The following is a 25770-nucleotide window of genomic DNA, read 5'->3' as shown; positions in this document are numbered from 1 at the left end:
GAAGCAGAACAAATGCCCATGGTTCATGTTGTGGCTCAGTGAGAAGCCCAGAAGAATGGAGATATCCTCTGAAGCACTAAGCTACACCATCTCCCGAAGGAAAGATTTGCAAGGGGACCATCAGGAGAGGCAAATATGTAAAGGAAGTGACCATTTTTGAAAACATGATTATAATCCTTTGTGGTTGACTTCATTTAAACTGAAGCTCTAAATCTAACCCAACTGGGCCCAAGACAAGGAGACACAAGGTACTTCTGAGGCCCCTGATGCCAAGTTCAGTCCATGTGCAGGTGAAATCTCTTCTTTGCAGCCAAGCGGCAGTATGCTCACCTTCTAGGGGATCCCGTGTGAGGCCCAGCTGGCTGATGATGTAGCGGGGAATGTCACATTTAATTCCATGTCCCTCTTTGGCATGGCCTTCGGCTGCTTCTAAAAGGTGGTAGAACTCTTCAGGGTCAAACTCCTGTACCAGAAAGACGTAATGAGTGTGAGAGATACAAGTGAATGCTGCTGGCCTCTGGTTCTATAGCATTTAGCAGAGGCAGGAGTGAATAAGAAGACTTGTCCTTGCAGGGCACTGGTGGCTCACGCCTGTAATCCTAGCTACTCAGGAGGCTCAGATCTGAGGATCGCAGTTTAAAGCCAGCCCAGGCAGGAAAGTCCGTGAGACTCTTGTCTCCAGTAAACCACCAGAAAACTGGAAGTGGTGCTGTAGCTCAAGTGGTAGAGTGCTAACCTTGAGCTGAAGAGCTGAGGGACAGTGCTCAGGCCGAGTTCAAGCCCCATGACTAGATTAAAAAAAAAAAAAAGACTTGTCCTTGTGATAAGATCACCTCAACCCCTAAATACATGGAATTTAGGGATTATGAAAATAAGGACAGGTCTTTTTTATTTTTTTTTGGACAGTCATGAGGCTTGAACTCTGTCTGGGCTTGGGTGCTGTCCCTCAGCTCTTTAGCTCAAAATAAGCACTTTATCACTTGAGCTACAGAGCCACTTCCGGTTTTCTGGTGGTTAATTGGAGCTAAAAGTCTCATGGACTTTTCTGCCCAGGCTGACTTTGAACTGCAATCCTCAGATCTCAGCCTCCTGAGTAGCTAGGATTATAGGTATGAGCCACCAGTACCTGTCTAAGGACAGAGTTTTTTTTTATAGGTCATCTCTGGTGACATCCTAAGCCTATGCTGTCTTTCTAGCAATAAGGACAAGGGCTTTTGGTTTCAAGAGAGCTTAGCCTATTCACCCAGCCAAGTCTTTCTTCAACCAGATGCCACTGTTAAATATGTTCAGGTAATCAGTCCAGACAGACCCGGCACATACTTACAGTTCCCAAGAGCTTCAGCTCACACCTCTCAAGCTGTATGCATACTTTTGAATATTTACTGACCACCTGTATACAAGGGCCTGGGCTCTACTGCTGACTACACAAAATAATGAGGGTCTTACTTATCTGGATTGCACAACTTATTTTTTAAATTATATTTAAGTAGTTTGTGAATTTCAGTTTAGCAAATCAAACTATAAGTACAATGCATTTTGTACTTTGTGACTTCAGTGCAGAAATCAAGGTTCAAAGGGATGAACTGACCTTTGAGAAATCAGGGAGAAAGAAATAGAAAACAAGTGAACAAAACTTCTGGCTCCAAGCCCTTGCTTCACCACAGATCTCAAAAGGACATAGGTCTCTAGCCTCTGCATTGCCCCTGGCTTTTATACCTCTGGTCCCAATTTTGGAGAACTACACTACTATCTATCCAGATATTATAAGCCAGACTTTGAAGTCCTTTTTTTTTTTTTTCTCTTAATTCCCATCTAGTCAGAACTTTTGCCTCAAAATACTCCTGCATCCAGATGATGGTGGTTCATGCCTGTAATCCTAGCTATTCAAGAGGCTGAGATCTGAGGACTGCAGTTCGAAGCCAGTCTAGCCAGTGAGGCAGCAATGTCCAAGAGAGACTTATCTTTACTTAACCATCAAAAAGCCAAAAGTGGAGTTGTGGCTCAAGTGGTAGAATGCTATCTTTGAGCAAAAAAGCTTATGGACAGCACCCAAACTGAGTTCAAGTCCCAGGACTAGCACAAAGAACAAACAAACAAAAAACACCTTCACAGTCATCTCTTTTCTTTTCTGTAATTGCTGTATAGTTTGGCCACTCCATTTCACAGACATTGCTTTAGGTATCTCTGTGCTGATTTCTCTGGTTTATTTGCCATCCATGTAGAGACCAAAGTAATTTTTCTTAGAACTAAATCTCACGGAGTATTTATTCAGAAATAAATAGAAACCACATACTAATACACGCAACATATATAAACCACAAAGAAACACTATGCTGAGTGAAAACTCAGAACATTGCCATATGGTTTCAGTACATGAAACTGTACAAAGGCAAATGTATTAATGGTAAAAAACAAAACAGGTAAGTGTTCTTGGCGGAAGAACTGACCACAAAGGGCACAAAGGAACTTTTTAAAGATACAGAAACATTTTCAAATTTCAATTATAGAAGTGAATACATAGGTATGTATTTGTTGAAATTAAACAAACTATTGTATGTTTCAAAGGAATGTATTTTTTCACCAGTCCTAGGGCTTGAACTCAAGGTCTAGATGCTTGTCCCAGAGTATCTTCACTCAAGACTAACACTCAGGCCCACTTATGGCTTCTTGCTGGTTAAATGGAGATAAAAATCTCACAGACATTCTTGCATTGGCTGGCTCTGAACCAAGATCCTCAGATCTCAGCCTCCTGAGTAGCTATTAAGCATGAGCCATCAGTACCTAGCTATATGTGAATTATTCTAAATAAAGGAGATTAAGAGAAGAGTATATCTAACCATGTCACATTCTAGCTTAAACTTTTTAGAAGATCCAACTTGTCTAAGAGTGTATGTGTGTGCGTGAGCGTGTGTACGTGCACTCAGGGCCTGGCAACTATCCCTGAGCTACCAAGACTAGCGCTCTACCACTTGAGCCACATCTCCACTTCTGGCTTTTTTAATTGGAGGAAGAGACTCATTGATTTTCCTGCCTGAGCTGGATTCAAATCATGATCCTCACATCTCAGCCTCCTGAGTAATTAGGATTACAGATGTGAACCACAGATGCCTGGCCCCTCATCAAGTCTTAATGCAAACTCCTGAGTTGATACATACTATGTCTTCCAGCTTCGTCCCTTGCCATTTCTACTTTATTTGCTTACATTAGTTAAATGAAGGGGTGTTAAACTTCCCTATGTTTAGAATATCTCAATCTCACTCCCTCTAACCCTGTCTCTTCCTCCCTTCCCCAAACAATTACAACAGGTTTTATTATCCTATTTTCATCGATATAATACATGGACACACAGATATATACATCATCTTCTTTCATCTTCCTCCTTTTCCAATCTTTATTCCAAACTCTCCTGCTCATACTAACCCTCTAACAGAGCCTGTTTCACTTTCCTCACCACTTCTTTAAATACAACCTGTGGGGTAACTGATGCATTGTAACAAGATGCATTGTATTCATGAACTGTTTTGTTATATGTCACTTCTTTTGTATAACTTCTTGAAGATAATATATAAAATAACCTTTGTTTGCTGGCATCGGTGGCTCACGCCAGTAATCCTAGCTACTCAGGAGGCTGAGATCTGAGGATCACCATTCAAAGCCAGCTAGGGCAGGAAAGACCATGAGACTCTTATCTCCAATAAACCACTAGAAAACCGGAAGTGGTGCTGTGGCTCAAGTGGTAGAGCGCTTGCCTTGATCTGAAGAGTGCAGAGACAGTGCCCAAGCCCATAGTTCAAGCCCCACAACTGACCAAAACAAAACAAAACAAAAACCACCTTTGTTCCACTGAATGTTCTAGTTCCATGTCCCTTACGTGGCAAACTTTACTCATCCTTGAAGTCCCCCCTCCTGGTTCCCAGACTTTTCATTGCATCTTCACTCCAAGGAAAATTAAAATGTTTATTCTCTTCACCAGGTTCCCATGGTAACCAGTAAAGACCATAACTGTGTCTCCTGTAATATTGTAATTGCCATTTATACATATACATACTTTATACTTGCAAACACCACAGGAGACAGCTTGAAATCAGTGACTTTGCTTTATTCATGCTTGTATCTCTTATGTCTAACATGATGTAGGTATTCAGTAACATACCTGAATGGTTAAATGAATGACTCCACTTGTGCAAACCAAACTGGCCTAGGTTACATGACACTCCTGGCTTCCAAAGTTCCCACTAATCTAGGACTGGCTCAGCATGTCAGACTAATTATCTATCTATCTATCTATCTTTATTTTTTGTAAATCATATTTAAATATGGAGCTCAGCAACAGAAATGGCAGTGGTACTGTCAATTTTTTGTTGGCAAAATACTTCCTCTGATGTTACCACTCCCTACCTCCCCAGCCAGCCTTTCCAGAGTTCACTCACCAGGCATTCTAGGAGACGAGCTGGGCGGGCAATGACAATCATCAGCTTTTTTACCAGCTGTATTACAAAGGCTACTTCGGAACTCTCTGAGCGCTCATGAGCCTACAGAGAACACAAAGGTTGCTTAAACAATTTGATTTTAGACAAATTGGATACTGGAAAAGATAAGTTCAGTTTGAGACTTGAATAGTTTAGGGATTTGCACAGATGCTCCTTCAGAAAGGACTACATCTCTAAAAATGAATTAAGAGAACTTCTTACCATGTTAATGGAACATGAGAAAATGGATAAACCTAGAGGGTAAGCCCTGCTATGTTTCTCCTGGGTAAAGGACAAACAATGGGAAGGCACTAAAAATTTAAGCCAATTATTTCTGGTGGAAGAGAGTCTACCATATCCATTGAGGCTACTTTTTTGACTTTGGTAACAAGTTAAATACTTAAGAATGCTACTTATGAGGAAGGTGGCTCAGTGGTAGAGCGCTTGCCTTGCATGCTCAAGGCCTGGGTTCGATTCCTCAGCACCACATAAGCAAAAAGAAAAAAGCCGGAAGTGGCGCTGTGGCTCAAGTGGTAGAGCGCTAGCCTTGAGCTGAAGAGCTGAGGGACAGCGCCCAGGCCCAGAGTTCAGGCCCCACGACCGGACCCAAAAAAAATAAAAAAAGAAAGAAAGAACTCACAGAACCAAGTTTTCTTTGATACAAAATAAACTACTTTTAGTGATACAGGAGACTGGGAAGGGGTCTGAGTTCATCAGTGCCACATTGAAAGTAGTTGCTGAACAATGGTGAGACTCATTTCTGATGCAAGCCTGAGACTACCACAGAGAAATTTCATGATAGCCCTGAGGACACTCACATCTTGCAAAAGTTTCTCCAAATTCTCTTGAAGTTCGTAGAAGTAGTGCGATGTAATGAGGCCACTCCGAGATTTATCCAGGCAGTCTCGGGCCATCTCAATCACTTGGTGATGAATGAAGCTCAGGGCTCCATCTGCCAAAGGCAACACACTATCTGGAGTGTTGGAAGAAATGAACTCTGCTAGTCGCTCTTCCATTTGTGCAGTGGCCTGTGAATAAAAGCAAGAAAATTTAACACTCAGTTTGCTACAGCTAAGCTTGAAGGACTTAGCAAAGAGCCTAAAAGATGGGCTCATTCTGTAGTTTGCATCTGGGAAACATGATAATGGAAAAAAAATATGACAAGAGATCACATTCAAATCAGGATGCCCAGAACTGTACAAGGCTCTCTATTGTCTGACTCTGCATGTGTTCCAGCACTCCTTGAAGCACAAACTCTTTTACTCTGAGGACATGATGGTTTGCTGTTTTCTTTTACCATGTGTTATTTCAGCCTTCACTTTATACTGTTCCATGAGTTGGTTTTCTCACCCCTCCAGTTCTTCTGTGGAAGCTCCTGTTTATTCCTTTTCATCTCATTCAAGCATTCACCTCTCCTTGGGGAAGCTTTTACTCCCTAGCAAACCAGGGTTCTCTTTCCTTTGTGCTACCAGTGGGCCTCCCTACTGGATATACTAAATATCCAGACATGGCTGGTTTCTAAACCTTTCTTTGTCCTAGGAAGTTCTACAAATCAGAGTTTTTTTTTGTTTTTTGTTTTTTTTGGTCGGTCGTGGAGCCTAAACTCTGGGCCTGGGCACTATCCCTCAGCTCTTCAGTTCAAGGCTAGCACTCTACCACTTGAGCCATAGCACCATTTCCAGCTTTTTCTGCTTATGTGGTGCTGAGGAATCGAACCCAAGGCCTCATGCATGCAAAGCAAGCACTCTACCACTGAGCCACATTCCTAGCCCTACAAATCAGAGTTTTATCACCTAAGTGTTCTCTTATTTAAACCTGAGGATTTGCTTATCAAATCTACTGAACATAGCTAAACAGTTTCTCAGTGGTTACTAAAGGCATGAATTTCTTTGATCTCTGGAGCCAAAATGTGATGGGAGACTGTGAATAGGAACATGACTAGATTCCTAGAAGGCAAGAAAGGCATCTAGTACAGTATATCATGTCAAAATGACAGATACATATCAGTGAACAAGTTTTGTTTTTTGTCAATCATGGGGCCTGAACTCTGGGCCTGGGCACTGTCCCTCAGCTCTTCAGCTCATAGCTAGCACTCTACCACTTGAGCCACAGCACTGCTTCCAGCCTTTTCTGCTTATATGGTGCTGAGTAATCGAACCCAGGGCCTCATGCATGCAAGGCAAGCACTCCACCACTGAGCCATCTTCCCAGCCCCAGTAAACAAGTTTGTAGATGCCTTTCCAGGAGTCTGACATTTTCCCTTTGCTACTAGGTGGTGAATTCTAATTTCCAGTACTTTGTGATAAACTTATGCATGCACATACACACTGGGAAAAAGAGAATGGGAGTTATAGGTAGGAGGATCTAGGTTCAAGACTGGCTGAGGGAAAAAACAGGCCAAGGCAAAAAGACTGTACCCAAATATAAAACAAAAACAGGCTAGAGGTGTGGTTCAGGTGGTAGAGCACCTGCCTAGTGATTTCAAAAAAAGAAGAAGGGGGATAGGAAGGGGACTTAGTGGTAGAGTTCTTGCTAGCATTCATGAAGCCCTGGGTTCAATTCCTCAGTATCACATAAACAGAAAAAGCCAGAAATGGCACTATGACTCAAGTGCCAGCCTTGAGCAAAAGAAACTCAGGGACCATGCCCAGACCATGAATAAAAGCCCCACAACCTGGGGGGGTGAGGGGGGGGGGAAGGAGGCAGCTTGAGCACCTTAGGCTCCTGTGGCCATGGACAGTGGTCCACTGTTCTATCTCAATATGATGCTGGCTTCTTTCTTTCTTCAGGAACAAGGCCTATCTCCCAAGTTTAGGCCAGAATGCACAACAAGTGGCACCTAATCAGAATGCAGAGCAAGGTTCAGAAGGTTTGTAGCACAAGTGTATATGCTATTTCTTAGCTATGTTAGGTAGTAATCTACCTCCCCCCCTCAGCATTTTCCTGCTTGGAAATGCAAATACAAACATTAGTAAGTAACTCCTGAAACATCATTTGTTTCTCTTCCTATTGTCCATTCTAGCCTCTTCATGCTAGCTCACATCCCTCTGACTATATACTCTCTAGGGGTCATCTTGAGATATTTGTACCAAATAAAGGTATGATCTGAGGGCAAATCCTGCTATGAGGGAAACCTACAGACACATATCCTGATGTTCATGGTGACTAAAGGGGATGTCACTAGAAAGATATACCTTTCTAGTCACCTCTCCCTCTGGGAAATGGAGAAGCAGGGGTTTTGTAAATTCATAGTCCCTGCAGTTACTTCCAGCTTCTCCTGCAGTCTGGAAGCTCCTCTTTCTCTTCCTCTGGGTGCCTTTCTGTCCTTTTTTGGTGTTCTCTCTCTCTCTCTCATTTCTTCTCTCTCTCTCTCCAATCTTTGCCAGTCCTGAGGCTTGAACTCACGGCCTGGACACTGTCCCTGAGCTTCTTTTGCTCAAGGCTAGCACTCTACCACTGAGCCACAGTGCCACTTCTGGCTTTTTCTGTTTATGTGGTACTGAGGAATCAAATTCAGGGTTTCATGCATGCTAGGCAAGCACTATACTAGTATGCCACATTCCTAGCCCCTTTAGTTACCTCTGGAGGCAGCACTCCACCCCACTCCAGTCTTCCAACTGAGTTGCATAAGCAGCCATCTTTACACATTACCATTTCCTTTAAAATAGATGCTTACCTTGGGGAATCTTTCTTTGTACACATGATTCATCATTATTATTTCACTGTCAAATGAAACTGGGGACCGTCCAGGACTAAGTAAGAAAGAAATAATTGTGTTACTTTAGTGCTATGAAACTACCAAAAAGATAGCTTCCCAACTGTCTTCAGTACCCTGTATACTCCCATCTTCATGAGACCTCAAATTCCAGAGCATTCCTTATTCTGAGATTCACCCAGAATACCTTGTTCATTTCAAAATGTGGCCATCTTGAGATAGGCTATCTTCCTGCAAGGAGCCTAGCCTCACCTCTGTTGCAGTCTGAAAAGGCTGAGAAAGGAGAGCCCATTGGTGGCTTTCCTAGTATGATCACCACCAATATAGAACTCTGTTTTTATGGCTTTGTTCAGTGGGATTTGGTATATGCCACCATGTTCTAGGAATACAATCAAACACCCCACAACAGCCAAAGAAAGACTATATTATTTATTTTTCCAAACAAGCTGTAGATAATGGGGCTAACCGAGTTCACACGAGAGAACCAGGAAACTATTAATCTGCACGATCAATGAGTTTAATCAACCTTACAGTGAGAGTCTGGGTAATTTACTGAAAGGAATCAGTATGATTTTTTTGTTGTTGTTGGTCGTGGGGCTTGAACTCTAGGGTTGGGCACTATCCTTCAGCTCTTCAGCTCAAGGCTAGTATGCTACCACCTGAGTCACAGCGCCACTTCCGGTTTTCTAGTAGTATAGGAGATAAGAGTCTCATGGACTTTCCTGCTCGGGCTGGCTTTGAATCGTGATCCTCAGATCTCAGCCTCCTGAATAGCTAGGATTACAGGCACCGGTGCCCAGTAGGAATCAGTATGTTTTATCCTTAATTTATTATCCTCCTTTAGAACTTGGATCTTTCCTCTAGTCAAAGATATGGTTATATCTTCTTAAACATTTCAAATTTTTGCTGGGCGCCAGTGGCTCATGCCTGCAATCCTAGCTACTCAGAAGGCTGAGATTTGAGGATTATAATTCATAGCCAGCCCAAGCAGGAAAGTCCGTGAGACTCGATCTCTAATAAACCACCAGAAAATCGAAGTGGCACTATGGCTCAAGTGGTAGAGCGCTAGCCTTGAGGTGAAATGCTGAGGGATAGTGCCCAGGCCCAGAGTTCAAGCCCGACCGACAAAAAAACCAAAAACAACAATTTCAAATTTTGAGCCACATAGTTGAATGGATATTTGGGTTCTGCCCAGTTTAATGCCACATCTGATATCAACTAGGCTAGGTCCAGATTTGTTCCTCTCTGCCTTTCTCTATGGAATGTTACCTGTTTTTTTTTTTTTTTTGTCGGTCATGGGGCTTGAACTCTGGGCCTGGGCGCTGTCCCTCAGCTCTTCAGCTCAAGGCTAGCGCTCTACCACTTGAGCTACAGCGCCACTTCCGGTTTTCTAGTGGTTTATTGGAGATAGGAGTCTCACTGTCTTTCCTGCCTGGGCTGGCTTTGAACCGCGATTCTCAGATCTCAGCCTCCTGAGTAGCTAGGATTACAGGCGTGAGCCACTGGCGCAGGGCTGGAATGTTACCTGTTTTATCCAAGGACTTCTCTGAGTTTCACTATGGACCTCTTAATTTCAATTGGCCTAAAAGCTACTCTTTATGTGAGTTTCTGAAACCAAAAAGTCTCTGTGAGATCAAGAAAGACACTAGGATCTATACTCATTATTGTATTTTTGTTGCTGTTGTTGGTCGTGGGGTCTGAACTCTGGGCCTAGACGCTGTCCCTCAGCTCTTCAGCTCAAAGCTAGTGTTCTACCACTACAGCCACAGTGCTACTTCCAGCTTTTTCTGCTTATCTGGAGCTAAGGAGCCGAACCCAGGACCTCATGCATGCAAGGCAAGCACTCTACCACTGAGCCATCTTCCTAGCCCTCATTGTTGTATGCTTGATCCTTTGTACTTAAGCTTCCGTCATCATCTTCATCTATCTATAACTAATCAGTCTTCCTGTTCTGGTCCAGCTCACTCTGCTATTCATGGTGCCAATATCATCAGAGAGATTCTTCTTGGGAGACACTGATGCCCCAGAATCCTATCCTTCATATTAGCCAATGCATTACTTCCCAGGAACTTTGGAAAGCTAAATTCAGTCATTAAAACCACACTCATTTTCATTTCTATCCTTTTCCTTAGACTGGAATGTTGAGATGGAGTTACCAGCTAATGCCAAAGAAAAAGAACAGTTAATCAGAGGAATTTGACTAGCTGTATGCCTTAGTGGCTGAGTACATGTGAGGCCCTTGATTTGATTTCCCAGCCCCTAAATAAACAAAACAAACAAGAACTCAGAGAATTCACAGATGAATCAGGTATTAAAATTTGTTTGGCTTGATGAAGGTGAGCCCAGGTGGTTCAAAGAAATAAGATAGATCCAGGTGTTTAATTCTGCTTCTCCCACTCCATACTTAAAAAAAATAGCACTAACTAGTTGTACAAGCAGGTTTCATTTTGACAGACCCATATATGCAAACAAATGTACCTTAATTAGGCTCACTCTTTGTGTTCTGTTTTGGAATTGGGGTTCTTCCCCAAGTCAGACACTTGAAAAAGTCTGAGACTTTTTTTTTTTTGGGGGGGGGGTCTGGTTATGGGCCTGAACTCTGGGCCTGGGCGCTGTCCCTCAGCTCTTCAGCTCAAGGCTAGCACTCTACCACTTGAGTCACAGCGCCACTTCCGGCCTTTTTCCCCCCTGCTTATGTGGTGCTGAGGAATCGAACCCAGGTCCTCATGCATGCAAGGCTAGAGTTCTACCATTGAGCTACCTTCCCAGCCCCTGAGACTTTTTCAGCTGGTTTAACTCAAGTGCCCTGGGCCCACAGTTGTGCAACTAGGTAACCACCAGAGCTGATGATATTATTGTTCTCTTTTACTGAATGGAGTTTGAAAGGAAAAAAGTGAGAGATCACTTGACAGCATCAGCATATTGTTCTTGGGATGATGAGCTGAGCTAAACCTAAAGCTAAAAAGCTTAAATACCACTGTACTTGACTTACTCAAGTAGTGAATGTGCTTAGCCCAGTATTAGCAAACTATGGTCCACAGATCAAATCTGACCTAATACTTTTTATTTTTTTGGTAAAGATTCTTAATTACCTATAGATGTTTTTATACTATAATGGCAGAGTTAAACATGTGTGACAGATGAATGGCCTGAAAGCCTAAGGTATTTACCATCTTGGCTCTTTATAGGACACATGCACTGACCCCTATGCTATGCAAACAAGCTGAAGCCCAAAGGTACAGGGACAGTGGACAACAAACAGCATCCTTCACCTGAGGCTGCGGGAGCGGGGCCGCATGGCTGGAGACTGCCGTCCCTCCTCATCTGGCACACTCTCTGTACTGAAGTGTTTTGTCAGAAAGTGCAGCTCATCAGCTGTAGGCTGGAAAGGCAACTGATGCAGTTTTTCTTGTGAGGAACATGATGACTAGAGGGGAAAACATTAAAGCCAGCATTAAAGATAAGTACAAGGGCATCGAAGCATGGAAAAGACAATCTGCTCATGCATTTCTTGGTCAACATAAACCCTAAGTAGGCCTTCTTTCCCAGCACCCTCTAGTCTAAACTAGCCATGGAAGCTCTCACAGCCTACCGGCCTGAGGAAGCCAAGACACAGAGTCCTTTAGATACCACACTGGGAGCTGAACCCACACTTCATGAGATCTAACAACTCCATTACACCAAGTTGCTGCCTTAGATGGCAAACAGCAGATACTTCTGCCTGAACCTTTTGCCTTCAATAAAGCTTCTGACTCACTGGAATGGTAAGGTAATGGATGAATGTTTCCTGGCTTGGAAAATATTCTAGATATGATCATATGCAACCGATATCTCCCTGTGTTCTCTTTTGCCACTTGAGAGTACCACCCGAAGAACAGCTCAGCAATGTTTTCTTTTGGCTATAAAGCCAGAGAGCTGGCTTTGCTGATATTAAGAGGGCTATAGCAAGAAGCCAGGACCATCATGTGGCAAGAAAATCCAGCAGAGAAGAAAATTACTTTTCACTCTAGAGCTGAATTTAGACTTGATCTGTAAACAATCATGAATTCTAAACATGGCTCAATACTTGAGAATTTCTGACAAGAACCCACCACTCACAGAGAGCAAGCAAGTGCCACTGAAGGAATCTGCAGATGCATCTGTTGCTGTGACAACTCAAGTGGCTCCTGGATCAGGGAACAACCCCTTTTCCTATCAAGACTGACTGACAGCAGGCAAAAAAAATCACTTGTTTGAATAAGGGATTATAGCAAAAGAGGTATTTATCTGAAAAAGGTCTTAAGTTTTGCTGCCAAAGACCAAGGAGACCTTTGGATTAATTTAAAAGTAGTATCTATGTCAAAGGAGGAAATGGTACTATTTTTCCTTGTTTGGAATTTATGTCTATAGACAGACTAAGCAGGAAGGACTGGAAGAGTGGTGGAAGAAATGAGGACAGGATCATTAAGTCTGTGGCCTAAAAATCCTAAAACAACCATGTGGCTGGCTCTTCACAGAGTAAGTTTGCTAACCCTGCCACCCTGGCTTTTTGTTGTTATTGTTGTTGGTCGTGGGGCTTGAACTCTGGGTTTGGGTGCTATACCTCAGCTCTTCAGCTCAAGGCGAGTGCTCCATCACTTGAGCCACAGTGCCACTTCCAGTTTTCTGGTGGTTTATTGGAGATAAGAGTCTCACAGACTTTCCTGCCCAGGCTGGCTTTGAACCGCAATCCTCAGCCTCCTGAATAGCTAGGATTACAGCTAGCACCTGGCCCATCCTGGCTTTAACAAAAAGTTGCTCAAAGAGGAAGGTTTACTTTAGGGTCAATTGTGCATACTAGCAATTAGCACATTTGTTGTGTTTTGGGCTAAAACCATCTCTGAAAGAAATAAAAATTTTAGAGACAGGCCCAGCCTTTTATTGATACACATCAAATGTAGACACCAAATAACAATCATTCTTCTCTTCTTTTTTGAAGGAAGAAGGTTAAAAAAGGGTCTACCAGGCCTTTGGGATAAGAGAGGGATTGATTTTCTGTTCTAGAAATAAAGCTGGGGATGGTGGTGGTAAGGGAACCTGCTTAGGAACTCCCATGCTTGGTCTTACAGGAGGAGGGAAAGTCTATCCTCAAGTCCTCTAACTTCACTAGGAAGACTGACTCCCAGGGAGGGTTCTGGTTAATTATTCTGAAGGTACTTATAGATCTGGCTATGTCTGTGAAGGACCACCAACCCCATTCCCCACTTAGCCCTATACTTTAGCAACTTCATTGAATTTGGAGGAAAAGCTGAAAACCATTTTGCACTATGGCTGGAAAGCAACAATCCATAAGGAAATAAGGAAGTACTTTCTTGGGGTGAAGGACAATGGCCAGAGCTGCCTACTTACTGAGACAGTAGAGCTAGGAGTGTTGGTTCCATAGCCTGACGAAGGCAAAGAGGCCAAAGACCAGCGTCGTCCATCAGTCCTATGAAGAAAAAGAAATTTAGGCATTTCTCCAGGTTCCTACCCTGCCTGTCTGTATCCATTAGCATCTGTTTTGCAAGTGATTCATTGGTGAGCTCCTCTTTGTCTCTAAACAGTATTGTTCTGTCCATATGTGCTCTCATGTCTCTCCTTGTGTGATTTCTACTGCAGAGCTAGACCTCACTGACTACAGAGTCCATTACTTTGAATAAGAACAAAGTCATATAATATTGTGGTTGTGGAACAAGTATTTTAACACTTTCAACTTTTTTAATTTCAGAGAAGCAATGATAGAGGACTCTAGCTATAGGCATCAGTACAAAAGCAGAACTTCTGCTGAAATGCAGCTGTTTCCTTTTTTTGTGTGTGAGATGGGGGAGAAGATGTCTCATTATGTTGCCCAGGATGGCCTTGAAGTTCTGGGTTCAAGTGATTTCCTGTTGTAGTCTCCTGAGTGCTGGAATTACAGATGTGCACCTCAAATCCCAGCCTTTTATTTCCTTTTTGTTGCTGGTACTAGGGCTGGAACTTGTGCCTGAAGTGGTGCTCTTGCATTGTTTTTTGTTTTTGTTTTTTTTTTGCTCAAGACTACTGCTCTATTACTTGAAACACACCTCCACTTCCAGCATTTTACTGGTTAATTAAAGATTAAGAGTCTCAGATTTATTTACCTGGCTGGCTTTGAACCAGGATGCTTAGATCCCTATGGGATAACTAGGATAACAGATTTGAGCCACCAGTTTCTGGCTTATTTCCTTTTTTGAAGGCTCTATGTAAAGTTTCCTCAGGGTATGGGTTCACAATTAGAAAGAAGTAAATCACCATCTGGGTTTAGATGGAACATCAATTGATGGCAAATATTTACAGGTCACCTAGGACCCACTAGGATCCATGAAGCCAGTCTCTGAGAATACTTGCCAAAGAATGACAGTAACTTTATGTAAGACGAGGGGTGTGACATACTTTGGGTAGATATGAGACTTTGAAGGCTGCTTCCTTCTGTTCTCAGAAGGATGTTCTCCAAAGCTCTTATTACAAAGAACCACAATTATGTGGTGGAGAAGATTAAGCACAGGTATCTAATTTGAAGTTTTTGTAATATGGACATGCAATTCTCTGCCTAGACTGTGGAATATAGCATAAAACAGTCTTTCTCTTCCAACTTGGTAGTAGAGCCAGCTCAGATTGAAGGAAGATGGATTAAAAAATGTCTTTGCTGCTACTCATGAAGAATCTTAGCACTCAACGATGGAGGATCTTTAAAAGTTAAGTTCTTATCACAATTCACAGAGAAAATTACAAGGTGAAGAGGTTTGGATGATTTATTCAAGACTTCACAGTTATGGTAGGGGGCAGGAAGGAGGGTGAAAGGAAGAAATCTTGATAGGGCTTCTCCTTTTGAAGCACCCCTTCCTACCCTCACCAGTGCTGAGTGGTTTTCCTACTGAATTCTGTAAGCAAAGAATTGGGGATTCCATGCCACATGCACATGACTTAAATTACATGCCACCTGACAGTTAGCACATGTAACTTACAACTCTGCTGGAACCAGTCTCAGAGAAATGGGCTCATTCTGTCTGTCTGATCTCTTCTGAATTCTAGAACTCTATACAAGAAAACCACTTAATTTCAGGAAAACAGAGCCAGTAAAGATGAGCTCTGGGATAGAGTTCCTAAGCTCTTGTCAAATGCATTTTTTCAAATGTTATTTTCAGTCTTTTTAGGTAGATATGGAAGCCAACTGCATCACCATCATTTATCCGCATATACTGAAGATCAGAGGCTACCAGAGTCAGTATGAAATGTCACCATTAGTTGTAATGGCCTTTTCACTGGGAGACTGAGGAAAGTTTTCAGGATGAGGGCAACATAGCCGTAGGCTCTGAAAATCCTGGCTCCAAACTCATGGGCTCTAAGCCTCGGTTCCAGCAAGTAGTAAGATATCTCTTTGATAGATATGAAAGGCCCAACGTTCATAACCACAATCAGAAAAGAATCATCACAAACAGTTCTCTCACCAAGCACAAAAACATAAGGCATACTGTCAGGCCATGCATAGCAGTGGCCCAACCTCTTTCCCCATTCCATCTACTATTACCTGTCTGCTCTGTGGCCATGGCTGTAGTAAAAGACATATGTTATCATGAGAACCAAGAGAACAATAAAGAATGACTGATCTGTTTTACTTCCAACATTTGGCTAGTTTGGCAGAGGCAACCTTTCTTATTTAGGAATGTGTGGCAATTTGAAGTGAAACTATATGACTGGGTCTATCCTTAGCGTTTAATTAAATCTACCTTTCGCACAATATTTGAAACCAGTATGATCCTATTGGGTTCCAAGGCAGACCTCAGTGACACAGGCACCAATAATTTCTTCAGCAATAACTAGCAGTTTTTCCTACTATGTATATAAAAGGATAGCCCAGGGATCCATGTTCCATGCAAATGACTCAAATATTATGCTTTCTAGCAGAGATCTGTTTGGGTCTCATTGGCAATTCCCCAAACCTCTTAGTTGTTCTTACTCCTGAAGCCTAAATAAAGTGAGTTAAGAGCATCAATGAATCCCATATTTCCTTCTGCCCAGAATAGTCTCCATGCCTGTATTCTCACACCCAACACAGAAGCTGCTTCTCATCCTTCAATCTTATAGGACCATTCACTCGGTAGGAGACTTAGAGCCCACTCCTTTCTTATTCATATATATGTATATATATATATATATATATATATATATATATATATATTGTACAGAGGGTTACAGTTACATGAGTAAGGTAATGAGTACATTTCCTATCGAGCATTGTTACCTCCTCCTTTGTTTTTCCCCTACCGTCCCTCCCCTCCCCTCCCTTCCCTTCCCTTCTTATTCTTTTATACATCATTATGTTCTTTCTCTTGATGTTTTCATCACAGCTTATAACTATATGTTTGCTTGTTAATTTATTGTCCTTTCCCTATAATGCTCACTTACTCAATAAGCACTGTTTATTATGTACTAGGAGATAATTTTCAATAGCCTAAGGTATCTATTAAGCAGTCTAAGGTGTCTATTAAAGGTTGTCTATTATGGTTGAGGTGACACAGAAAACGTAAAAATAAGAAAAAAACAGGTATTAGAAAGTACTAGTTTAGGGGGGCAGGGGGAGGATGGGAAGGGATGGAAAGGGGAAACAAAGGAGGAAGTTACAATGCTTGATAAGAAATGTACTCATTATCTTGCCCATGTAATTGTAACCCCTCTGTACAGTATTTTCACAATAAAAAAAAAGTACTAGTTTAAAAACTGACAGGGGGGCTAGGAAGGTGGCTCAGTGGTAGAGTGCTTGCCTTGCATGCTTTGAGGCCCTGGGTTTGATTCCGCAGCACCACATAAGCAGAAAAGGCCAGACGTGGTGCTGTGGCTCAAGTGGTAGAGTGCTAGCCTTGAGCTGAAGAGCTCAGGGACAGTGCCCAGGCCCAGAGTTAGGCCCCATAACCGACAAACAACAACAACAACACAAAATAAAACAAAACAAAAAAACCCACAAAACAAAACCTGATGGGGGGGGGGGGGAGGCAGTGAAGGAGGGCTGGGCTGGGAAGGTTGCTCAGTGGTAGAGGGCTTGCCTTGCATGTATGAGGCCGTAGGTTGGATTCCTCAGCACCACATAAGCAGAAAAAGCCAGAAGTGGCACTGTGGCTCAAGTGGTAGAGCACTAGCCTTGAGCTAAAGAGCTGAGGGACAGTGCCCAGGCGCAGAGTTCAAGCCCTACGACCAACCAAAAACCAAACAAATAAACAAAAACAACTGACAGGGTTAGAGATGTGACTCGGGTAGTAGAGTGCCATCCATGAGCGAAAGCATCAGATACTGACTTTGAGCCCTGTTTCTCTCTCTCTCTCTCTCTCTCTCTCTCTCACACACTCACACACACACACACACACACACACACACACACACACACACACACACACACACACACAACCTATATTATTTGATAGAGAACATTTAGATTACATGGTTAGGGAAGGTCTCTCTAGGAAGACAACATTTAAGATGAGATTTGAATGAAAAGAATGAATTAATGAAATGAAGTGCTGAGGGAACAGCTTTCTTTACAAAGGGGATGAGTACATAGACTCTAGTATGTCTCTCAGTTTCAAGAAAATAGGGACTGGGGCTGAGAATGTGGCTTAGTGGTAGAATGCTTGCCTAGCATGCATGAGGCCTTGGGTTCTATTCTTCAGTACCACATAAACAAAAAAAGCCAGAAGCGGTATTGTGGCTCAAGCAGTTGAGTGCTAGCCTTGAGCAAAGAAGCTAAAAGACAGTGCCAAGGCCCTGAGTTCAAGCCCCAGGACTGGCAAAAAAAAAAAAAAGTAGGGACTATGTCTATTTTGTTAGCACTAGATAAGAAAGCACCCAGCATAGTACATGGCTGAAAGTTTGATTCTGAGTAAATATTTATTTATTCACCAGTAAATATTTACTAATATTTACCAGTATATTCTTTTCTTTTTGGGATATTGTGATTTGAACTCAGGACCTCATGCTTGCTAGGCAAATGTTCTATCCCTTGAGCCACATGCCTAGCCCTTTTTGCTTTAGTTACTTTTCAGGCAGGGTTTTGCATCCTTGCCCTAGCCAACCTGAACTCCAATACACGTACTTATACCACCCACATAGCTAGGATAACAGGTATTTACCACCATACCCTGATTTTTGGTTGAGATGGGGTCTGTAACTTTTTTGCTCAGGCTAGCCTCAAACCACAATCTTCCCAATCTCCACCTCTTAAGTAGCTAGGATGACAGATTTGAGCCTATGTAGGCTAGCCAATCCAGAATATTCTTTTTTTGTCGTTGTTGGTCATGGGGCCTGAACTATGGGCCTGGGCACTGTCCCTCAGCAATTCAGCTCAAGGCTAGTGCTCTACCACTTGAGCCACAGCACCACTTTTGGCCTTTTCTGCTTATGTGGTGCTAAGGAATCCAACCCAGGGCCTCATGCATGCGAGGCAAGCACTCTACCACTGAGCTGCCTTCCCAGCCCCTCCTGCCTGGGCTTTGAACCACAATCTTCAGATCTCAGGTCTCAGATCTCAGCCTCCTGAGAGCCAGGATTTCAGGCCTAAGCCACCAGCACCTAACTTCCAGCATATTCTTACACTGTAAGTAATCCTATTTGAACCCTCAGTTGACTAATTGGGAGTTACACAACAGAGGAATCCATGGAACAAACCTGAATGATATTTCTTATGAGCAAGGCAACTGGGTCAGAAGGGGTACCCAAGTCAGTCATCAGACCTCCTTACCTTTCTAAGTCTTTTTCTGAAACATAGAATCTGGAGAGAAATGGGATAACTTGAATAGTGAGTAAATACTATCTCTAGGAGTCTGTTCTTTTTTGTTTTTGTTTTTTTGTATTTTTTTTTAGGTGCTTGAACTCAGGGCCTGGCATTGTCCTTGAGTTCTTTTTTTGCTTAAGGCCAACACTTTACTACTTTAAGCCACAGTACCACTTCTGGTTTTCTGTGGGTTAATTGGAGATAAGTCTCACAGACTTTCTTGGCCTGAGCTGGCTTTAAACTGCCATACTCACATCTCAGTGTCCTGAGTAGCTGAGATTATAGGTATGAGCCACTAGCACCTGGCTACCCTGAGCTTTTTAGTTCTAATTCAAGGCCAGCACCATACCATTTGAGTCACAGCTCCACTTCCAGATTTTTGGTGGCTAACTGGAGATAAGAGTTTCACAGATTTTCCTGCCCAGGTGGGATCACAGATCCCCTGATCTTAGCTTCTGAGTTGCTAGGAGTATAGGCATGGGCCACTGGCATCCAGCTTATTGTGTCTTTTTTTTTTTTAAGTAAGTATACATTAGGTATACATGGGTGAGAGAGGTATTTCATTGTGACATTTTCACAATGTATTCCCATCAGTCTCTACGGTGTATTTTTAACAAGTAGCCTGAGCCAGGTACCTCTAAAATTTTTAGTGGAAAATAACTGAACACCTGGTAGTCTTTCTATGCCCACACTTGGGTGAAGCCCTTGGAACTAGATGGATTAAGAGCATCATTTTGGGAAATGCTGGGAGGAGAGACCATTTTTTCATTGGTCACTGTAAGATAGCTCCTATTTGGAACGTACTCTTAGGACATCAGGGACTTGTGCTTAGTATTATAAAAATACTTCTTATTTGTGTTTACTTTTCCTTTCAAACACTCAACTAGGAAGCAAATTTTCAATAAGGTGATTATAATCTGGAAGTAGAAAGCAGGAAAGGAGTTTTATGATTAGTAGATGAAGGTAATCCAACCCACTTGAAAGAACACTGACTTGAAGGATGAATTTGACACTCAACTAACATTCATGCAAGTGCCACATGTATTAGTCACGGAAGAAATTTTCTCACAACTTACCTACGGGCAGGAACAAAGGAAAAGTGAGCGGGTGCATTTGGAGAGAAATTCCGGGGGCTGTCCAAAGGACTGTTACCTGTGATGGGGAAAAGAAAGACACTCCATGAGATCTGATTCTGAAAAGGGCTAATGGGACTTCTAGGCAAGGTGCCTTCCTATATCATTGGCACAGTATACTTGTTTATTTTCTCGGGCCCATTATTGTTTTAACTTTCTCTTTGTAAAAGTTTAGTAGGTCATAGTCATCTCTCATTTCCATGGTGCCTAAAACAGATCACGCCTCTCAGATATCCATTCTAGATCTAGCAGGAACATACTTAGTTCCTGCCCTCCAGTCTGTTTTGTTAGTTCAACTCAGCTTTCCAAAGCCTTAAAGATTTCTCCAAAGGCTACTAGCCTAAATGTCCCTTGCACATCTTTCTCTGCATACTGCATTCAATAGACTAAGCCAGAAATGTTTGTGCTGTAAGAGAAACAGTTATCAGATGAGGACTCAGGATAGCAGTGTACATTAAAGTAGTTCATACTTAGGGCCCCCAAGAATATAAAACATGCCCAGTCTCCTCATAGTATAGGACTTGCTGCCATCTCTTAGTTTTCATGTGTCCCATAATTTAAAATTAAATAATTTAAAATTAATAATTTAAAATTAGCATCCCACTAATTTAAGCTCGGAAGCTTTGAACCAAACAGTGAGCAAACATTTATATTAATCATATCAATTCTTGAACCTAATCCTGTCCATACTTCTCTGGTGCTATCTTCCAGCTGAGGTTGGTACTTCCGAGTCCCAACTTAGCAGAAATTGTCAATTTGTCCCAACCCAAATGGTCATGTGGAAACATTCCATATTGTGCTGACATCCCCCCAAACCTTGCCCACCTCCCCACTTCTAGGCTAACCTCTGTAAACTAACTTCAAGTATAAGGAGTCTAAGTACCCTGGAGCCTGGTAAGTCAGTGTGCCCTACATTTTCTTACATAGCCTATTCCCTGCAGGGGGTATGGATATTCGAAGGGGCCATGAAGGTGCTCCTATTGTTGCCCCGTTATCTCAATCTAACATAGCCTGGATAGCAACACTTCTGTGTTTATTGGTAATATGAAGACATTCTCTTTGACTGAACTAATTAGGAAGAAGCATCCTCAGCTTCTTCTCATCTCCACATCTTATCTAGTAGATCTGCACTCAATCCTAGTAATTCTGAATTTTCCATGTGTCTAGATTATTCTTTTTTTTTTTTTTTGGGGGGGGGGGGGGGGGGAGTCCGGTTGTGGGGCCTGAATTCTGGGCCTGGGCGCTGTCCCTCAGCTCTTCAGCTCCAGGCTAGCGCTCTACCACTTGAGCCACAGCGCCACTTCCGGCTTTTTTCTTTTTGCTTATGTGGTGCTGAGAAATCGAACCCAGGGCCTCATGCATGCAAGGCAAGCGCTCTACCACTGAGCCACCTTCCCAGCCCCATCTAGATTATTCTTTTTTTTTTTTGGTCGGCTGTGAGGCTTGAACTCTGGGCCTGGGCATTGTCACTCAGCTCTTCAAGGCGAGCGCTCTACCACTTGAGCTACAGTGCCACTTCCGCTTTTCTGGTGGTTTATTGGAGATAGGAGGCTCACGGTCTCTCCTGCCCGGGCTGGCTTTGAACCACGATCCTCAGATCTCAGCCTCCTGAGTAGCTAGGATTATAGGCGTGAGCCACCAGCGCCTGGCTAGATTATTCTTTATAGTTTATTTCCATCTATTTGCTGTACTAATAGGCCAGATAGGCTCCAAGAGAAGTGACCAAGTATGAAAACTTTGATGATATTGGGACTTGCCAGACAGGCTCTTTAGTACTTGAGTCAAAACCCTATCCCTTTTGGCTCTGGCTATTTTTGAATGAGGTCTTGCTCTTGCCTAGGCTGGCCTAGACTACACTCCTCCAATTTATGCTTCCTGAATAGCTGGGATGACAGGTGTACCCCATCACACCTAGCTTTTGCTTTTAATTCATTGAAATAGGCTCTTATGAACCTTTTGCCTGGGCTAGCCTTTAATTGTGAGCCTCCCAATCTCTCTGCCTCTTGAGTAGGTTGAATTACAGCCATGCATTGTATCTGGCTAAACTCCTCTCCCTCTTTTAAAATCCTATTCTTAAACCAGTCATGGTAGTTTGTGCACATAATCTCAGCACTCAGGATGCTAAGGTAGAAGGATTTTGAATTCATAGCTAGTATGTTCAACCAAGACAAAAAGTTTTTGAGACTCCATTTCAAACAATAAAAAAGTATGGTGTGTGTGTCTGTCATCCCAGCTGTAGGAAGCAAAAATAGAAGGAGTATATGATCAAGGCTAGAGCAGGAATAAATGTGAGACTTTACTTGAAAAATAACTAAAGTAAAAAGATCAGAGGATATAGCTCAAGATGTAGAGTACATGCCTAACAAGCACAAGGCCCTGAGTTCAAATGCAATATTCTTCCCACAAAAAAAGTTTTAATGTTTCTCATACAGTTACATGGATAATCTTCTGAAACATTTTGGAAAATGTTATCAGCAAGTTCTAAGTAGTAGAATGACAGGCACAGAGCACAACATTAGAAAAAAGTGTCCAGCTCCAAAAATACAATGGACTGACACAAGTAAAAAAAGGAGAAGTTTTCTTCAACAACCTAAATGAAAAGTAACTAGGAGGAGCTGGGCACTGGTGGCTCATGCCTGTAACCCTCACTACTTAGGAGGCTGAGATCTGAGGATCGAGGCTCACAGCCAGCCTAAGCAGGAAAATCCATGTGACTCTTATCTCCAATTAACTTAGAAAACCAGAAGCAGAGCTGTGGCTCAAAAGGACAGAGTACTAAGCCTGGAGCAAAAGAGCTCAGGGACAGGCCCTAAGTTCAAGCCCCACAACCACCACCACCACCAACAAAAGTGATTAGGGGCTCCATAAGAACATGTCCACCTAGAGTTGGTAATAGCATCTGTATCAAACACCTACAGAACTAAAGGCACTGTACAGTATATCTTCATTTCAGTGTCAGTAAGTAGTTACCAATTTATCAATATCTAGGTTTAGAGATTTGCTTGCTAGAATTTTTAAAGCTGGCCACAATTTAATCTTTTTTTTTTTTTTTGGGGGGGGGTCCGGTTGTGGGGCCTGAACTCTGGGCTTGGGACTGTTCCTCAGCTCTTCAGATCAAGGCTCTATCACTTGAGACACAGCGCCACTTCCGGCTTTTTTCTTTTTGCTTATGTGGTGCTGAGGAATAGAACCCAGGGCCTCAGGCATGCAAGGCAAGCACTCTACCACTGAGCCACCTTCCCAGCCCCACAATTTAACCTTTATACACCAAAGATACCTAAGCTTGAAGAAAAGAAATGGCTTACAAGTTACAAAGCTGTTGCCAGGACATACACAAAACAAAACACTTTGTAGGAGACTGAAATCATAGAGGCGCCTGTAAGCCAGGCGCCAGTGGCTCATGCCTGTAATCCAAGCTACTAAGGAGGCTGAGATCTGAGGATCACCATTCAAAGACAGTCTAGGCAGGAAAGTCCATGAGATTCTTATCTCCAATTAACCACCAGAAAATCGGAAGTGGTGCTGTGGTTCAAGTGGTAGAACACTTGCCTTGAGCTGAAGAGCTGAGGGACAGTGCCCAGGCAGAGTTCAACCCTCACAACCGACAAAAAACAAAAACAAAACAAAAAAGCCTCTGTAACAGGGGAAATAATAATGAATTCCTTCCCAGGGGCCAGGATCCAAAATCCTTCCTAGGAGAAGCTATTCTGACACCAAGCACAGGGTCCTAGCACAGAACCACAGGGTAAGAGCAAAGTCTATAACAAGACAGCAATACTTTTCACATCAGCTTTGTCTTGGTGTTGACTCAGACCACTTATGTTGCTGCCTGGGTATGAATAAGAGAGCTCTCCAGAGTTCTTCAAGGTTCAATAATGCATAAATAATAACTCATAAATTCAAGAAAGCAATCTCTCTCTATATAATATCTATCTATCTATCTATCTATCTATCTATCTATCTATCTATCTATCTATCTATCTATCTATCTATCTATCTTTTACCAGTCTTGGGGCTTGAACTCAGGGCCTGAGTGTTATACCTTAGCTTCTGTGCTCAAGGCTAGTACTCTACCATTTCAGCCACATCTCCACTTCCAGCTTTTTCATGGTTGGAGATAAAAGTCTCATAAACTTTCCTGTCCTAGCTGTTTTCAAATCATGATTCTCAGATCTCAGCCTCCTGAGTAGCTAGGATTATGGATACAAGCCACTGTCACCTGGTAGAAGGCAATATATTTATTCCAGATTTGACATAAATGAAGTACACACCTAGAAAGGGTGTGCTTTTACACAGCCCTATGACCCTAGACCCAGAGACTGTGCTTATATCCTCCTGGCTCTTCATTTAATTTTCCAGGCATTCTATCTCCTTTCTCCATAAAAGCACCCAGGTCTGAAGTCATGTCGTTAGGTTGTAACAATTACTGTATTGCTCCTATTTGCTGAAGTTACTAACACATTTGAGATGCTCTCTTCTTTTTTTTTTTGGTCAGTCGTGGGTCTTGAACTCTGGGCTTGGGCACTGTCCCTGTGCTCTTCAACTCAAGGCAAGCATTCTACCACTTGAGCCACAGCGCCACTTCCAGTTTTCTAATGGTTTATTGGAGATAAGAGTCTCCTGGACTTTCCTTCCCGGGCTGGCTTTGACTGGTGATACTCAGATCTCAGCCTCCTGAGTAGCTAGGATTACAGGTGTGAGCCACTGGCACCACCTACTCTCTTCATTTTTAAAAAGTGTTTTCTTTGTTGTTGTTGTTGTTTTTGCTGGTCCTGGGGCTTGAACTCAGGATCTTGGCGCTGTCCCTGAGCTTCTTTTGCTCAAAGCTAGTATTCTACCACTAGCACCACTTCCAGCTTTTTCTGAGTTGTTTATTGGAGATTAGAGTCTCATGGACTTTTCTGCCTGGGCTGGCTTCAAACTGTAATCCTCAGATCTCAGCCTCTTGAGTAGCTAGAATTACAGGTGTGAGCCAAGAGCACCTGGCTTTAAAAGATTTTACTCCTACATTAATGATATTCTCTTTTATCATGACTTCTGTCAATGTCCTCAGAGATGACCTTTTCAATGACTTTGCTTCTAGAGAAGTTTCTAAAGAATGTCTCACAGCAAAACCAAGTAGTCTCATGTTACACATGATCATTACTCCTAGCTCTGCATACAGCTGGAAATCAGACCACATTCCCTATTTAAGTGACCATTTTCATTCTCACCTCTCTCCTCAGGCTCTCAACAAATCACTTCAATTTCCGTTTCAGTGAGAAAACAGGTACTGAGAAAACTTCAATAAGTTCTAATCATTACACATATCATTTATGCCACATCCCCCACTTCCTTTCCTACTGCCATGGAAGAACTGAGTACCAGATTATATCCAATCCTCTACTTATTTACTAGACACAATTCTTTCCCTCATAGCCCCAGAAGTCAATTTTTGCCAACCATCTTCCCACCTCTTGAGTAACAACTTTTTTTCAAATCAGAAACAATCTTGAACCTTCTATGCATTTTCATATTTCATTCCAGCCTTTTTTGAGATGCTGAGGAATCAAACAATTATACAAGACAGGCAAGTGCTCTACCACTAAGCTACATCCCCCATCTCTGATTTGTGCTCTTTACCTTAAAAGCAAATATAGCTATTATCTCCATTTAAAAGAAAACAAAACAAAACTT

General features: G+C 42.5%; 1 protein-coding gene across 5 annotated transcripts in view; it reads right to left on the bottom strand.

Moving 5' to 3' along the window:
- Mast2 (microtubule associated serine/threonine kinase 2) overlaps positions 1 to 25770 on the bottom strand; it is a 127214-nt gene that overhangs the window by 14293 nt on the left and 87151 nt on the right. For 4 of the 5 annotated variants that reach the window (XM_042675724.1, XM_042675738.1, XM_042675728.1 and 1 more), the window contains 8 exons: positions 20038 to 20113; positions 15728 to 15748; positions 13552 to 13630; positions 11457 to 11611; positions 8146 to 8221; positions 5288 to 5497; positions 4431 to 4532; positions 331 to 463 (listed from right to left, as the gene is read on the bottom strand). In XM_042675724.1, the coding sequence (XP_042531658.1) occupies positions 331 to 463; positions 4431 to 4532; positions 5288 to 5497; positions 8146 to 8221; positions 11457 to 11611; positions 13552 to 13630; positions 15728 to 15748; positions 20038 to 20113 (852 nt within the window). The remainder of the gene's footprint in view (positions 1 to 330; positions 464 to 4430; positions 4533 to 5287; positions 5498 to 8145; positions 8222 to 11456; positions 11612 to 13551; positions 13631 to 15727; positions 15749 to 20037; positions 20114 to 25770) is intronic. The other variant, XM_042675734.1, reaches the window with a different exon arrangement.

This window comes from Dipodomys spectabilis, unplaced genomic scaffold (genome assembly GCF_019054845.1).
Source record: "Dipodomys spectabilis isolate Male_0828 unplaced genomic scaffold, ASM1905484v1 ptg000002l, whole genome shotgun sequence".
In the NCBI taxonomy this organism is placed as follows: domain Eukaryota; kingdom Metazoa; phylum Chordata; class Mammalia; order Rodentia; family Heteromyidae; genus Dipodomys; species Dipodomys spectabilis.
Note: the sequence above shows the minus strand (reverse complement) of the source record. Positions and strands in the feature narration are given on the sequence as shown.